General features: G+C 33.5%; 1 protein-coding gene and 1 long non-coding RNA gene across 2 annotated transcripts; both read left to right on the top strand.

The window, feature by feature from the left end:
* Positions 1-2,539: 2,539 nt before the first annotated feature.
* LOC145725989 (uncharacterized) lies at positions 2,540-3,922 on the top strand. The gene is made up of 2 exons (XR_014177462.1): positions 2,540-3,539; positions 3,594-3,922. It is a non-coding gene; the product is annotated as an uncharacterized LOC145725989 (long non-coding RNA).
* Positions 3,923-4,567: 645 nt separating this feature from the next.
* LOC145725988 (cytosolic 10-formyltetrahydrofolate dehydrogenase) lies at positions 4,568-17,748 on the top strand. The gene is made up of 15 exons (XM_081974910.1): positions 4,568-5,111; positions 5,173-5,326; positions 7,511-7,679; positions 9,636-9,701; positions 10,737-10,871; positions 10,925-11,060; positions 11,116-11,280; positions 11,339-11,441; positions 11,499-11,679; positions 11,731-12,123; positions 12,174-12,395; positions 14,838-15,031; positions 15,237-15,430; positions 15,498-15,868; positions 17,316-17,748. Exons 1-15 carry the CDS (start codon positions 5,100-5,102, stop codon positions 17,569-17,571), a joined length of 2,751 nt encoding a protein of 916 aa, XP_081831036.1. The 5' UTR covers positions 4,568-5,099; the 3' UTR covers positions 17,572-17,748.
* The last annotated feature ends 207 nt before the right edge of the window (positions 17,749-17,955 follow it).

Here is a 17,955-nt window from a genome sequence, read left to right as displayed (position 1 = left end):
ATTTCATTATTTTAGTCTTGATCATTATTTAGTTGAAAATAGTCTTAAATACAGGATATTGCCATTAGATTCATGAAAATTGACTTGAAGACTAACTCTTCAGGTTTTTTCACTTTGCTTTTCATTTTCTTAGAACTCTGCACTATTTTTAGGGCTTTAAAACTACTTTCAGCCTGGAAAATTGAGTCTTAGGGTTATCAAGTTTTTGACATAGCAGACTTAAAAAAATATTTTTACATTTTCCATAAGCTTAAACATGCCATTTCACGATTTGTCAGTATTAAATTGACTTCTAGACGCTCCACTGTGCTTTAAGACTGAAAAATCAATTTTGAAACTATTTTTTATAGTAAAAGTTAAGTTTCAGACTCTTCATTGATAAAAGTAAACAATTTTGCCATTAAATGCTACGATATAAGTCTTAAACAAATCAGTTTTACACTACCAATAGTCTAAAAAATTGAACGCCAGCAAACATTAGTCAAAAAATCCTGTTTTTTGACTATTTTCAGTGTACTTGTTCCAAATTTGATCAAAATTGGTCCAACGGTCTGATAATTGAAGCAAAAAAAAACGATTTTTAAAACTGAACTTTGGAGGTATGTGTCTTCTTTAGGAAAATGACAACTTGATTTTTGATGGGTGAATTATTGACATTTAAAACTGGACCACCCTGTACAGTGTGGAACAGCCAAATGGAATAAATTCGATAACGAATAAATAAGAGCGTGTTGGGAAAAACGCTTGGACACGTCGATTTGTATTTTTAGATGCGCATTTAAAAAAAAATTATATAGGGTGTGTCATGTGACAGTGGCCGATACCAACTTTCTTATTTTAAATACAACCCCCTGTATATTATTAGTTTTTTGGATTCTTCAGAAAATTCTAGACATAATTCATGTACAATGTCCCATACCTATCTTCAACTGTTTCGGAAATATTAAGTGTTTTAAGATGTATTACAAAAATTAACATTAAAAAAAGAAAATTATTTTATTTTACAAATAATGTAAAAAAAACATTAATTTCAATGTAAGAGATGTTCAAAATGTTCGCGAAAATAACTATTGAGTGTAATGTAGCGAATTTGTGAAATAAATAAAACCCCTAAGTTTTGTTTTTTTGTTTTTTTCTTTAAATAGGCTTTAAAAAGTTTTCTAATAGAAAACAACTGACACAGGATTTGCTTATTGTCAAAGTTAAAAACAAGTACCACAAAATGAAATAAAATTAATTAAAAAAAATCCAAAATTCAGCCCACCACACCACATTTTCACATTTTTTTAGAAAAAAAGATAATCCAATTTGGAAACGAGTTGTTCATAAAATTCTTTAAAACTTTCCCCATTTAACCGATTTTGTATCTAAAGGTAAACAAAATCCCCATAAATGCATCACCAATTTGGCACACCCTGTCTTGTTTCTTTTTTATTACGGAGCCACTGATGTATACTACTAAACTAAGGATTGCAGTACAAAAAATAACCATATGATTCTTCAAACAGTTTAAAAGGCAGTTTTCATTTCAGTTTTGTATCTACCCAGGTAAGTCAAATACACTTTCTATTCCTTTGCAACCGTGGATATTATAACTGAGAATGCAATTAAACCGTCATAAATTATACCCCACAGCAGGTCAAGAAATCCGAAGTCGAAACTGGATATAACCGGATCGAAGAAATTTTATGGTAATATAACTTGTTTTTGTGCCTTGTTTTGTTCGAGTTCTATGATTGCCATCGATCAGTACCGTCACGCTGTACCATAGCGTTGGGCTTTCTGAACAACCGCCAGCGGTACTGGTATCCAGCGAAACCAATCTCTTCCTTTTACCTTATGATTTTCACTCCGTAATAATTCGATTGGCCGTAATATCAAGCTGTAAATTTGCAAAGTACACCCTGGACATAGGAGATTAACATGATTATTTCCTTCCTATCAATTTTGACCAATCGCTATCAAGAATTAGTATAACAAACGTAAATTTTAAGTGGAAAAATCACTTAACAACCGTCAACTTAGCTGTCAGCAGTTTTTCCGGAAAAAAATTCGAAAAAATTGCACACTCCTCACAGCAACATAAAGAATAGTGTTACCCTTTCTAGCTTGAAAGTTAATCAAAATAAAATGTTTATTTGACTCAGGAAATAATCTTACCAAATATCCCTCGTGCATCGAATTTTTCCGGAAAAATTAAATGCACTAGGGATATTACCCCCGAGAAATCGGTTTTTATTTTTTTTTCGCTTGTACGTTTCATCTAATGGAAAAACGCGTCAGCTAAAACTTATAGAGCAGTAACCAAATTTTGGTTATGTATCCTACCACCTAACTGTACCCCGCTAATTCAGCCTATGTCCTACAGAAAAAAATTGCTAAAGAAAGTGGTAGAAGCTTGATATTCCAACAACATTAAAAAGCTTAACACTCAAAGATGTGGTTTTTTCTCTTGATGAAGCATGGCAAAAAGTAAATACTGAGTTATTACGAAAGTCGTGGAATCCATTAATGTCTCGCCAAGGAAATCTAGATGAAGTCGACATTCCACTTGCAACTTTGGCAAAACAGTTGAATAAACCTGAGGACGAGCTGCAAAATGAAATAGAAGAAGTGAGACTTCTAAGCGCTCAACTGCCTGATGGCAGTCAGGTCAACTTAACTGGCAGCCAAGAAAAGGCTCATGCAATCCTACTGAAAGATGAGGATATCGTAGCAGAAACGACACAGGAAGTAGAATTCAATGATGATTCTTCATCTATTGTGACTAAAACTGCGCACAACGAAGCTGTAGCATCCTTTAACACCTGTATACAATGGGCATTGGAAAATAACGTGGGCCGTAATAAGGCGTGATATAAAACATCAAATAACACCGAGCGAAGAAGAAGTAATGGCAAAAATCAAAAAAATGAAAAACAGGAAAGCTCCCGGGACAGACCTCATCCCAAACGAACTTCTGAAATATGCCGGACCTGAACTAGGAAAACATCTAAAAATCCTCTACATCAAAATTTTAGAAATATCGGAAAACAGGGAAGAACAACAAGGCTTCAGACAAAACAGATCCACGACCGACGCCATATTCATTATCAACCAACTAAAAGAAAAATCAATCCAATTTAATACACCAGTCTGCTTCATCAATCTGACGTGCGTATTCTTGAAACGAGGGAAGGGAATAATCAATAGAAAGACCTGTAGAATGTGAGAGGAACCCGCCATTGTCAGCTTCTTCTGTCACATTCTATCGACAATTCTCTGGAGAATTCCGTTTCCTGCTTTTAAGAATTAGGCCCCAGGGTGTCTACTTTTGAAACAAGGGAAGGGAGTTATCAAAAGAAAGGTATGCAGAATGTGACAGGAACCTGTCATTATAAAGTCTTCTGTCACGTTCTATCAGCACTTCTCTTGAGAATCCTGTTCCCTGCTTTCAAGAATTGTTATGTTACGCCGATGATGCAGCTATTTTCGCGGAAGCGGAGGACGATCTACAGAGACAACTACACAAATTCTGCCAGATCAGCCAAGTTACATAAGTATTAACATGACCATATCTATAGAAAAAACGAAAAACATAACTTTTGCTAAAGGTCCCGTAAGATGTAAGCTGGTAGTTCAGGACAAAATCATCGAGCAAATCTCACAATTCAAATATCTGATGATCTGATTTGAGTGCCGAGGAGTACTTTTCCACACTAGTGCGGTAAAGGTACTTTTCCGCATTGCAAGATTAATTTACAATAAACCTGCAACTTTGAAGTTTACCTATTTGTGTAGAGCAAAAATACCCATTTTCACCAACCTTTTTATGAGATGTTTAAGCAAAGAAAAAATGAGTGCAAAAAAGTAACTTTACCGCACCAGTGTGGAAATGTTAACATTTAAAATAAAAAGAAACATATAAATGAAAAAACCATAACTGTATATTTAATTTCTCAATTAAGAATACACTTTTAATCAATTTGCAAATAGAGGCTTTCATTTTAGTGATTTTACTATACATTTTCGTTCAATTTAATGAAAATGATACTCGTAGGAAAAATGTTGTACCTAACACATGCGGAAAGCGTCTTTCCCGCCCTTAACGACGCAAAGCGGAGTTCGGGCAACTGCAGTCTCGTGCGGGAAAGTACCACTTTCCGCACTTGTTAGGTAAATAACTATTGACTTCAGTATTAGCTTGTGCATGTTTTTAAATTGCATGCCGTTGTAAAGAAGTGAAGTTTTATTAATAAACTCTGGAAAAAATGGCATGTTTTGACCTAAACACAAGTTGAACACAACCACTGGTGGAAATACACTACAAAACTTGTTAAGCAAACTGAAAAGCCTTCGAAATTACCGTTTCTTGCAACATGTTTAATTACCTCTACTTTATGGAAATAAACGAGCAGCTGATAGTTCGATTTCTGTTCAACCACGCTACCAGAAATGTCATACTTATTAGTAGTTGAACGTTATATCATATTATACTGTTTAGCCTAATAGTTTCCGTAGTTTCTATAGAAGTATAATCTAATTATCAAACTGTTACGTATGCATTATTTAAAGCAATCAAATCAAATATGAACTGTGAAAATACTAAAAATCTTGGCCGGTACTTTCATTACTTTGGTTTGTGCACCATTTAACCCTTCCAGTTCATCTCCCAGAACTCAGGCCCTAAACTACAGTTGTGGAAACTAGTTTTTTGTTCTTTAGTCTCTTTGTGTCATCGATTCAGTTTGGCTTCGACCGACCAAATTGTAAGTTGACAGGGTGTTTGTTCTATAAAACCCTTTAATAAACCGAATAAAAAACCGCATGACATACTTGCTAGTGAAGAATCTAAACTGTATGTTATTTACCATATTTTGAAAAGAGAAAGGGTACACACATGCACACTTGTATCAGGGTTCTGACTTTCAAGAGATAAGATTGTTTAAGCCTATGATTCGGTATATAAATTATTGACTGCCGATTGAGTGACGGTCAGTTGGATGCTGGAAGTGTGGAACTTTGTGGTGTCGGCTTAAGAGTTTAATGAGCGTAAAGTGCGGTTGGTTTTGTTTGATTGACTCTGTTTCTAGTTACTAGTGACTTACAAAAAAAAAACAATGCCACCCAATGTAAGTTTTGCATTTGTTACGTTATTCTAATGGAAATTTAAATGGATATTTGAAACTCTAGCAAAACAACAGTCCTAGTAGGACTTCCCTTCGAGTGGCTATTATAGGCCAAAGTGCATTTGCGGTTGATGTTATGGAACGGCTAATAAGCCATGGGCATAAAATTGTAGGAGTTTTTACAATATTGGATAAAGGAAAACGGGAAGATCCTCTAGGTTAGTATCTTAGTTTTCTTAATTTATAGCATTTAATTGAAATCTTCCTATTGAGTTTATAAATTCAACTTTTTCATTAGGCATAATAAACCACTGATTTTTCATGTTTGTTTGCTTTATTCCTTGCATTACAAACTTTTTATATTCACAACACAATTAACATAAATTAAAATATCAATTAATAGAAAAATGTAACTAATAATCTACACATTTTCTTTGTCGGTGAACCGTCAGTTTAAATGAGCAAATTTCAAATTTACAATTCTGCCATAAATGAAATTCCTGCCCCTTTACTTCATGGTCTACATTTAAAGTAGTTGTTATTGTGGGTTTGTTGAAATTACTGGTTCTCTGATATCATCTGTGGTATTGTTCTCCATTGGTATTAAATTACAATCATTTACATCCAGAATTTTCATTGCCCTGTCATTTTTATTTCTTGCCTTCTGCTACAGTTGTAGACCTCCAACCACCGTGTCTTTTCAATGAGCAAATGGTTCCACCATTATCTACAAGAAGAGTTGCAGAGGTTCGGCGAAGGCAGTGACCAGTATATTCTTTGACATCAGCCAATTTCAAAAACAACGCTATTTCCTTGGGAATACTTGAGATTTTGTGAATACCCATTACATCTCTGTGGCAAACTCCATTTTGATATTTAATGAAAAAACGATCTGTATCAATAACATCTGGACGAAGAGACAAGTATTTTTTACAACTATTTATGTAAAATTCTCCAACAATTGTAAATGTTCTGTGCCAGAATTAATTTTTCCATTTCCCGTTTAATTTTGAAGAAAAAGGTCTCTTGGAAATTTTTCTTCTTACGCACCGTTTTCGAGTAATCGAATTTCGAACTTATCGAGGCAATAAACTAATTGTAAGCAACAAAGAACTAAACATTATGATGTCCTTTGACTTTAATGCATTTTCTGCAACGTTGGACTAAAAGAATTGATTGCTCGTAAAATTGGCAACCTTCTTTTTTTTATAAAACTTCAACACCCTGTATTTCCTGTAATATAAGACACATTCCGGGAGATAGTTTATAAAGCAAACTGGGATTATTTTTCACCAGATCACCAGAGGGAGTATCTCTTATCTTGAAACGCCAATACTGACCGCCGCCATATTAGATTTAGATGTGTCAAGGTGCTATTTAACTAATTTTGGCATGGAAAACATGAATCTGGTGTCCGTTTTGCTGTAACTGTCACCATTTTGTCATTGGCTTTAAAATTAGGGCATTTTTGACAGTATTCAAAGCTAAGGTATATGATTAGCCGCATTTGATTTTGAGAATATGCCTGGCATATATCTGGCTGTTGTACAAATTTAACTTTTTAAATATTCCAATAAGTATATGCCAGAGGTATGTCTGAGAAGTGAAAACTGGTCTCTATAGTATAGTTTGTTATAAATTGCAAACAGTTTCGTAAAATTGTTACAAGATATAACCCACTATTTCAAACTGAATGATTAAATGAGAATAGTGAAAATATAGTATAAATTATAAATGGATATAAGAAAAGCAAAATATGCATTCAGCCGTTGAGCTAATTCAAGCACAAGAAGATTACAACGCGGTAAACCAAACAAAAACTACAAAAATTACTGAAATTACAAAAAAAATACAATTTTGAAATTTCCGCCTACATCAATGTTGTTTTTAGATTCCTGAGAAACATGCCTGGCACATGAACTAAAAGGACAAAGTAATATGCCAGGCACGTATTGGGAATATACTTTCATATACTGGGCACATATCTGGCATATATTTGAGAATATACCTCTGTCTGAAAGTAACTGCCAGGCATATTCCAGGCATACAATTGATAAAAAGTCGCAATGAAAATGTTTTTTCGGTTTTGGGATATCTCTGCAAATAAGGTTAGAAATAATATAAACAAAAATTCAAAATTCACCATTTGACTAAAAACAATGCAAATGAGTTCCTAGATTCTCAAAAAAATTCTTTAAAATGTAACCATTCTTTTCTCTCTTGAAAGTTTACAGTACAGTATCTAAATTCTCGACCAAAAACAAACTTCCCACCTGAGTACGTAATATACTATTTCCTATTTAATCACCCGGTAATTTTTAATCATAATAAAACCTTAAATAAAATATACGGAGTTTTTTCTGTTAGTACAAAAATGCAAACTAATTCTTTTATTGTTATAGCTAAGGCTGCAAACGAGAACGACATACCATGTTTCAAATTCAAAGCCTGGAGAAGTAAAGGAGTTCCACTTCCGGAAGTCCTGGACAAGTATCGAAGCGTGAACGCCGAATTAAATGTATTGCCTTACTGTTCTCAATTTATTCCTATGGAAGTAATAAATTACCCCAGGTGAGTGAGTGTTACTATACTTGTTAAAAAGTTAAAATGACAAGTTGGAATAGCTATTTCGTATCAAAGTCTGAACTTGACAATCGTTGTTCCAAAAGTTACATTTTTCAAATAATATCTCGTTAAGGTTTCGTTCACAGAATAATTTGCTAAATTTTAAAGGTCTATTAAATAAAGCTTAGCTAAGCTTTTTGTCTAAAGGTAAAATATCTTTAAAGTCAATTTAAATTTAGGACAACCATACAATGTCTGTTAAAGGTAGTATAACAATTCAAATACATATTTGGTGGACGGAATGTTAGCAGTATACAGCACAATTTTTTTTTCTCCCTAGAAATAGTGCTGTAGGCATGTAATTTGAAAGAAAACAATTATTCCTTTTACAAAACCATGAAGGTCGTATCGAACAGTTGCGGTTACTATTGTTTCACATCAGAAATACCATTATGGAAATAATTAGATCCCATTATTAACCGTCTATGGTTGACTTTCAATTACATAGTAATTTGAATAGAATATAATGCACAAATTTAATTTGTTATTGACGTTTAAGCGTTTTTTCTAGTTTTACTCGGACTTAATAATAATGAAATATTAATATTATGCCTTGACCTCAAATAATAGTATAATTAAATTAACACATTCAATTTACAGAGATGAAATAATTTTAAAACATCGATATTATTGCACTTTCAGTAATACAGGGTGAATATAAGTTCGATGCATTCGCATGCCTATTTCAGAAACTATAAATGACAAACACGGTAAAAGTTGATGATGGTATTTAAAAAACCAAACGTGAAAGCGGAACACTAATTATTTTCTTGACTAGAGAAAAAAGTGTCTCCAGAAAGTGCCATTAATTTTACTTAATAATAAAGTTAAAAAAATAAAAAATAAGTTAAATTTTTCGGTTTTTATCTGATATCTCCGAATGTAATAGATTTTTAATTTTTTTTTACCAAATTATTTAGCAATAAAATGCGCAACTTTTTAACGTTGCGTCTATTTAACTAGGGCTCTATAAACAAAACTAATGTATCAAATTTGTAACACCCTGTATATAGGGGCATTCGCATTGCTATCTCAGAAACTATAGTTGACAGAAGCTTTAGTTAAATGGAGGCCAAAGTTGCGCATTTTATTGCTAAGTAATTGGGTAAAAAAAAAATCAAAAAATCATCAAATTCATGCGGAGATATCCGATCAAAACCGAAAAGTCAAATTTCAATTTTATTTTTTTACTACTTATTATTGATTATTTTGGAAAATCAATGGCACTTTTTTCAAGAAAATAGTTTTAATTTCAGCCTCGACGTTTCGTTTTTTAGATACCATCATCAACTTCAAATTTTGAAATGCGGACCTGGACTTTTTATTAGTCAAATTTGACACCCTCTAGCGGCCGAACCGGGAAACTTTGTCGTGTTTGATCAATGTCACGTGAGAGCACCATTCATTAGCTTTCTTTTGTTATATCGCTCGTATATACAGGATGGTTCAATAAGCGAGTTATCATGTATTCTGGAAAAGTGCTGGAAAATTTCGATTTGAGGGTGATTTCTCCGGAAAGTGCCATTAATTTTCCAAAACAATCAATAATAAGTTGGTAAAAAAATAAAATAGAAATTAGACTTTTTCGGTTTTGTCAGATATCTCCGAATGTAATGACTAACTTAACTAAAGCTCTATTAATTATAGTTTCTGAGATTTACTGAGAACACCCTGTATATACTCTGTAGAGAGACGGTCTAATTCAAAAAAGACAGACGTGGACATTTGACATGGTTTTGTTTGCCGAACGTTCGTTTGGTATGGAATAAAACATTATATGTCAAACTTAGAAAAAACCAAGTTTTGCACAAATGTTTATGCGATATACCTTCAATTTAATATCATCCCTTTCTTTAAAATTACTTTTTAATTTTAACTTAAAATATTTTTTGCTTGTTTTAGATTGAAAAGTATTTGCTACCACCCTTCTATATTACCACGACATAGAGGAGCGAGTTCAATAAACTGGTAAGCATGAAATTTTTAACTATTACCATGAAGGTCATAATTATCTTGTATTATAGTTATAGTGTGAAAAGGATTTCTCACTAGACTGTTAAATAATGGCTTAAAAAGTGCGTTTTTTAACAAATTGTTATTCTTTCACTGTTTTTAAAACTAACGTTAAATCGTTGGTAATAACTATGTTTGGAGAATGAAAATCTAGATACAATTATAAAAAAATAACGATTTTGTTTTCTTAAGGCCATATAGGTAAAGCAAAACGTCTTATGGGAGATTCAACGCATTTTATGACATGACATCTTTTAAGCCAAATATTGTTCTTACAAATAATGCCTCTTAGCTACATTTAAGGATACTCACTAGTACTCCTTAAGATCTATCCGTTTTGACAGTTGACACTATAGACATACTATGGTGCTCAAAAAACAATTAAACAGTCAACAACTAGACTGACGTAACTGTCAAAATAACAGATTTACGAGTTTTCAAGAGGACAAAGTCTAGTAACATGTTTAGGACAATAGCTTTTACTGATATTTAGTGTGAGCTAAGTAAAGCTTAAGTTTAGTGTGGTTTAGAGGGTGACTTCTTTCACTTGTTGGCCCAATTGTACAACAGTGGTTTAACCTTTGAACCTGGTTCAAGTCAGAAATGTCACTTTGACAGCAATATATTTCATATGGCAAAGTTTAACTGAACCGGTGTTTGAACTGTGATTGTACAACTGGGCCTTATGTCCGTTTCCCCAACATTGGCTAAGTCCTAAGTTGAGTTTAAGAACAACTTAGAGAAGTTTAGTTTAGACTGTGTTATTTTGTACCTAATCTGTCACATTCAAACCTCAACTTAGCCTAAGCTGTAATTAGACTTAAGCTCGACTTTCTGTAATACGACGCGACGGTTCAAATGGGTAAGTTCTACAATTTAGTCAAAACTAGACTTTGACTTTTATTAAGCCTTACCTTCTCCAAATTTTTCAAATAAAACGGTAATATCATATTAATTTATTAATTGTGAGTAATCTAAATAATTTTTAAGGACGTTGATATGTGGCGACAAAAAGGCAGGTCTGACAATATTTTGGGCCGATGACGGTCTGGACACCGGACCTATTCTGTTGCAAGAAGAATGTGAAGTTCTAGAGGACGACACTGTAGACACTTTATACAAAAGGTTAGTTGATCTTTAAAAAAAAGTTGAAACGTCAATTAAAATATGTTATTTAGGTTTTTATATCCTGTTGGAGTGTCTGCTGTAGCTAGAGCTGTAGATATGGTAGCTGACGGGTCAGCGCCTCGAAATCCTCAAAGCGAAAAAGGAGCGACCTATGATCCAATGCTGAACAAACCAGAATTACAAAAGGTTAATACAGAGTTAATGAAAACAGTGTTTTAAAATAATTTTCTGGAAATTGTAGATCGACTTTACGAAAACCGGCATTGAACTTCATAATTTCATCAGAGGCATGGATTCGGTACCTGGAGCTAGTTGTCAAATTAGAGTACCTGGTGGTGAAGACTTTCAGGAAGGTTTACTCTTCGGGTCTAGTTTATGGAAAGGAGCAATTCCTATTGGAAAAGAGGTGCTTAAATTTGAACTGCTCTGTTCTCGTATATTAGATAAATACTCTCCATTTTCAGATTGAAATCAAAGGAACTACTCCAGGAATAATTCATGAAGGTGGTCCTTTACTCAGAGGCTCTGACGGCGATTACGTAAACGTTAAACGAGTTAAAGTAGGAGGTAATTTTAATTAATAAACCTAGAAAAATGTTTATGGTCAAACTGTAAATTAAACAGGTAGAATGAAGAACGCTGCTACTTTAGACCAACAAACTAAACAAATCCAAATAGACTACACTCCCGAAGAGAAATCTCAAATTGAAGAAGTTAGAGACATTTGGGAATCAATTTTAAACGTCGATATTGAAGATGATACTGACTTTTTTGCTAGCGGTGCTGGTTCAATGGACGTAGTAAGGTATAACCGCCAAAATGATTCAATATCAGAGTAGTAAATCAAAATTTCCAGATTGGTTGAAGAAGTCAAAGATGTATTCAAAACGGAACTCGAAAACGAAGACGTCTTTCTGGCTCCTACTTTCTCAGAGTTCGTTCAGAACGTAGTTCTGAAATCCCGAGGAGGTACTGGCAACGTGGAAATTGAATACAGAGCTGTGGAACTAGATGTTAATAAACGAAAAATTAAATTTCCCTGTCAGTTGTTTATCGACGGGGAATTTATTGACGCTGAAAATGGCCGAACTCTTCCTACCATTAATCCTGCTACCGAGGAGACTATATGCGACGTTCAGTGTGCTTCAGTTAATGATGTAGACAAAGCCGTTCGAGCTGCCAAGAAAGCTTTTGAAGAAGGCGAATGGAGTAAAATTAGTGCCAGAGAAAGAGGTCAACTGTTATTTAAGTAAGTTTTTCAATACAAGTTAGGGGTTGTCATCATTATTTACATTACAGGCTAGCCGATCTTATGCAGGAACACAAAGAAGAGTTAGCTACTATAGAAAGCATTGATTCGGGAGCTGTTTATACTTTGGCCCTGAAGACACACGTAGGAATGAGTATTGAAACTTGGCGGTATTTCGCTGGATGGACTGACAAAATTCAAGGATCTACTATCCCAGTTTCTCATGCTCGTCCTAACAAAAATCTGAGCTTTACTAAACGAGAACCCATTGGGTATGTATGTTTGTGGTTTTTTTCCGCCCCTCAAATCGAGCAGAAATTCCTAATTTGAGCAGAATTTTCCTACACTTTTGCAGAAAATCGTGAATAACTCGCTTATTTGAACCATCCTGTATATACGAGCCATATAACAAAAGATAGCTAATGAATGTTGATTTCACGTGACGTTGAGTAAACACAGCAAAGTTTCTCGGTTTGGCCACTAGAGAGCGTCAAAGTTGACCTTGGTTTTTTGTAGTTTTTGCGAAATATCTCAGGAACTCTCAAGTAAGAGATCTGAAATTTTTGCTTTACCAGGCACCGTTTGTCTTTGAAAAATTGAAAAAAACAAAAATTGTCTAAAAATTTAGAGGGTGGTTGTTGGTACCTTTGAATTTATTTAGAGAAAATTTTTGAATTTTTAAAATAAACTTTCACTGCCTAAATTTCTTCAGGTTAATGATACAAAAATGATGTAAAGTGTCATTTGTAAAAATGTCATTTTATAAGGGTGCCAAGCACTGAAACCGTCAAAATTAGTAAGGGTGTCTAAAAACAGTGAAAAACAATTTTTAGTTTCCGGGAATTATCTCAAAAACTGTGTCAAAAGCAAAATTGTCAAAAAGCTTAAATTTAACGCCCTCTAGCGGTCAAACTATCACACCAATGATATTTTTTGAATATACCGTTGAAAAGCCTTTGGTGTGGACTATATTTTACCTTCAGTGAAATTTTTTTTTAAAATAATTGAGTTATTTTAGGTTAAGCAAAAGTGGTTAAATCATTTTGAAGGTTTGTGAAGCTTGACTTTGACGCCCTCTAGCGGCCAAACGGTGCCACCGATTAACTTAAATGACCATATTTTTGGAAAGCTTACGATCTGAGCTATTTTAAATTCAATCGCTTTGCAATAATTTTGCAAAACATTCTTTGATACCCTGTATAACAATGAAGAATTCATTGTTATTAAAACTTAATCTTTGGCCCGTACTTTTGGCCTGTAAATTTGGACAAGGAATTTTCGCAGATAAAAAGTATTAAAAAACACATCAATTTTTCTGTCTCGATTTCTGTGAACAGTTACTTTAAACTGCCTTAAATTCATCGTGGCATATTCTCTGAAACTGATATTATTAATTTGTCAATTAATAAATAGATTTCCATTTGGAAACGTGCCATAGTGCTTGCACTGAAATTTATTGCGACTTTATAACGCGTATGTCTATCGTTTGTGTTAATAAACAGCTGCTAGTCGTCGTACAGTGTCTAAAAACAAACTTATTAATAATTCCTAATTTTCCTGCAGAGCAAAAGTCAACGTGTAAATATTATAGTAAATAAATCTATCAAAAGCATGTGATTTATTTATTTAAATATCTGAATGCAGTTATTTATTTTGGCAGTAGTAACAGAATGTGTCCTGTTTTGACCAATTAGACCTTAAGTAAAATCAAGACAACTTACAAGACTTAATGATAAATCAATGAAATTCGAGTTGGAAGCATAAAATTTGTCTTTTAAGTAAGTTTACATGATTTTCAAGCAACTTAAGTGTTAAAAATTGCCTTCAAAACATAAAAGTGTCTTGGAGGCCTAAAATTTGTCTTTTCAGCCAGTTACATGATTTTTAGTTAACTTACAAGACTTTAATGTTGAAAATTGGCTACAAAAACATAAAATTCGACTTAGAGGCTTAAAATTTGTCTTTTAAGTCAATTTACATGATTTTTCAGACAACTTAAAAGACTTTAGTGTTGAAAATTGCCTTCAAAACATGAAAAGTGTCTTGGAGGCTTAAAATTTGTCTTTTAAGTAAGTTCACATGATTTTTAGTTAACTTACAAGACTTTAATGTTGAAAATTGGCTACAAAAACATAAAATTCGACTTAGAGGCTTAAAATTTATCTTTTAAGTCAATTTACATTATTTTCAGACAACTTAACAAGACTTTAAGTGTTGAAAATTGCCTTCAAAAACATGAAATGTGTCTTGGAGGCTTAAATTTGTCTTTTAAGTCGGTTTACATGATTTTTTAGTTAACTTACAAGACTTTAATGTTGAAAATTGGCTACAAAAACATAAAATTCGACTTAGAGGCTTAAAATTTATCTTTTAAGTCAATTTACATTATTTTCAGACAACTTAACAAGACTTTAAGTGTTGAAAATTGCCTTCAAAAACATGAAAATTGTCTTGTAGGCTTAAAATTTGTCTTTTAAGTCGGTTTACATGATTTTTTAGTTAAATTACAAGACTGTAATTTGAAAATTGCCTTCAAAAACATGAAATTTTAAAAAAAAGTTTTAAGTTTACATGAATTTCAAACAACTTGACATCAAATCCATAAAATTCAACTTGGATGCCGTGACGTGTAACAATGTAATATAGAAAAGTAAATGTTTTGTGTGTGTGTTTTACATTTTTAGCAAAGCTAAATATTCTATTTTATTGTTTAGAGTGTGCGGTTTGATTACACCATGGAACTATCCACTCATGATGTTATCATGGAAAATGGCGGCTTGTTTGGCAGCCGGAAATACTGTCGTCATAAAACCTGCGCAAGTTTCCCCTCTCACAGCCTTAAAGTTTGCCGAATTATCCGTGAGGGCAGGAATTCCACCAGGAGTGATCAATGTTGTACCAGGAAAAGGTAAATTCAATTTGAATTAAAATCTTTTTACTCTAAATTTGATTAACAAAACTTGTTTACCTAATTTTTAGATAAATTACACTATACTTAACACACAATACATCATACATCTTTTATTAGATATATGAAATAAAAGAAAAGATGAAAATTAGTTTAAAAACTCTGGTTTGAAGAATTTTTAAAAAATAAACAATTTTTTTTAAAGGATCTGAAGCCGGTAATGCAATAGCCCATCATCCTCTAGTCCGAAAGCTTGGTTTCACCGGCAGCACTGAAGTAGGACAAGTCATAATGAAGAGCTGTGCCGAATCCAACTTGAAAAAAGTATCTTTGGAACTTGGTGGAAAATCTCCTTTAGTTATTTTTAATGACTGTGATTTAGATAAGGCTGTAAGACTGGTAAGTTACAATTTCTATTTTTTTCCTAGTAGAATGCTCAATTGATGGCCTTTTTGGTGCATTTTAGGGAATGCAATCTGTGTTCTTTAACAAAGGAGAAAACTGCATAGCGGCCGGTCGCATTTTTGTAGAAGACTCCATCCACGACGAATTTGTTCGAAGAGTAGTGGCGGAAACGAAAAAAATTGCCATCGGCGATCCGTTGAATAAGTCTACATCCCACGGACCACAAAATCACTTGGCGCACTTAAACAAATTACTGGAGTACGTCCAGCAAGGAGTAAGTGAGGGCGCTAAATTGGTATACGGCGGAAAAAGAGTAAACAGGAAAGGATACTTCTTCGAACCTACCATATTCAGTCAAGTTGAAGATCACATGTATATTGCCAAAGAAGAATCGTTTGGTCCTATTATGATCGTCAGCAGATTTAATAATGGGTAAGAACAGCTATTATTTGATCAACAGAGCTTCAGATCGTTAAAATTAACTCGGTTTTCTCTGTCAAGAGTTTACTTTGCAATATTTTGTCTATTTCTGTATGTAGTTAGTGCTTTTCCGCATGCAAAACAGTGCAGGAAATTTTACATGTTCACATTAAAGTATCTTATCTAAAAAAAGTAATTACATTAAACAGTATAGTATAGTTGTCGTCTAGCCTCCCAAGCAAATTATGAAAATAATTTTGGCATGCCCCTCTCGTCATGGAGATAGTTTACTATTGACGAAGCCTCTTCAAAGATAAAAAAATCAGAACAGAAACACTCACGTGTCACGAAACAGAAACAGAATTTGACAGTCAAGAACAAAGTCGCCTGTAAAGCCCACTTGAAGTGAGAAAATGACTGTTTTAAGATAGAACATTACAAAATCAGGTAAAGTCAGGAAGAAAACTGGTGTGAAAATTTGAACTGTTAAAAACACATTTCGAAAGGACACTCAAGGACCAAATAGCCTGTAAAACCCACTTGCAGTAAGAAAATAACTAAGAAATTTAAGCACATTTTTGGAATCCTTTAAATTTCATGACATAAAAAACACTACAATATCATGTAAACTCAGGAAGAAAAGGCGTATCAAAGTTTGATGTGCCAGAAACACAGTTCGACAGTCAAGAACAAAATCGCCTGTAATGCCCACTTGAAGTGAGAAAATGACTGTTTTAAGCTCATTTTTGGAATCTCCATTAAATTTCCTATCCAACGACATAGAACACTACAAAATCAGGTAAAGTCAGGAAGAAAACTGGTGTGAAAATTTGAACTGTTAAAAACACAGTTCGAAAGGACAAAATCGCCTGTAATGCCCACTTGAAGTGAGGAAAACGACTGTCATAACCACATTTTTGGAATCTCCATTAAATTTCCTATCTAATTAAATAAAAAACACTACAACAGTAACAGAATCAGTCACGCGGTAGCTCTGTTCGAAGGTGTACGTTTTGTGCTCGACATGTCAACTATTGAGGATCTTGAGGCAATGGCAGTAAGATGTGTGTTCTAGCGAAGAGGAAAAAGCGCAAGAGAAGCATTTGGGCGAAGCCATTTACTAACCAAACTTCAGTGTTATCCAAAAGATTGGAAGAACTATTTACAAATGGACGGACCAACTTACCTGGAGTTATTAAGAATGGTTACACCTTTTATTGCCAAGACACTGTTATGAGGCAAGCTATAACGCCTCACAAAAAGTTAACATTGCAATATTTGGCTACAGGCAGGACACTGGAAGATTTGAAGTTTACAACTAGAATTTTTCCTCAATCTTTGGAACAAATTATACCAGAGACTTGCTTGGGTCTCTGGTAGTTTTAGTACGAGAAATTGAACTAAAGCTATTGACTCTGATATAATTGTATCTCTAACATTTTTAATTTTTAATTTTCAGGGATATTGACGGTGTTATTAAACGAGCCAATGCAACCGAGTTTGGACTAGCTTCGGGCGTTTTTACAAAAGACATTTCCAAAGCTTTAAAGTTTGCTGATCGTATTGAAGCTGGAACAGTTTTCGTTAATACTTATAATAAAACTGATGTGGCAGCCCCATTCGGAGGATGTAAACAGAGTGGTTTTGGTAAAGATCTTGGCCAGGAGGCTTTAAATGAATACTTAAAAACAAAATGCGTTACTGTAGAATATTAGAAGAAATAAGATTTTTGAATGTTTGATTTTACAGTGTTAGTTAAGAGTTCACATGTTTTATGTGATTGTTGTTAAATACATACTGATTTGATGTTAATTTGTAAGGAAATTATTAAGTAGTACTTACCGTTAAAAACGTTTAATTAGATCTTAATTATATTGCATAAAAGAAACAAAGTTGTTTTTTATTTGCTTTGGCAGAAATTATATGATTTTTGAGGGAATTACGATTAAAAAGTAAACGGAAAAAAAGTATTATAAGTATTATGAAGCTAAATGCTGGGTATTCTGGCGGTAAAAAAATTCCACGTCTTTTTTCTTATTCTTGGGATTTCAAACATTTGCAAAATTTACTTTTAGTTTAAACTTTCGTCCGGGTTGTAT

This window comes from Ips typographus, linkage group LG3 (assembly GCF_016097725.1).
Source record: "Ips typographus isolate SLU linkage group LG3, UJ_Ityp_2.0, whole genome shotgun sequence".
NCBI lineage: Eukaryota > Metazoa > Arthropoda > Insecta > Coleoptera > Curculionidae > Ips > Ips typographus.
The sequence above is the reverse complement of the archived record's forward strand: the minus strand, read 5'-3'. Positions and strand labels throughout refer to the sequence as shown.

Coding starts and splice junctions, on each gene's coding strand:
- LOC145725988 (XM_081974910.1), top strand. Junction 10,872..10,924: donor GTAGACACTTTATACAAAAG/GTTAGTTGATCT, acceptor TATGTTATTTAG/GTTTTTATATCCTGTTGGAG. Junction 11,680..11,730: donor GGTTCAATGGACGTAGTAAG/GTATAACCGCCA, acceptor CAAAATTTCCAG/ATTGGTTGAAGAAGTCAAAG.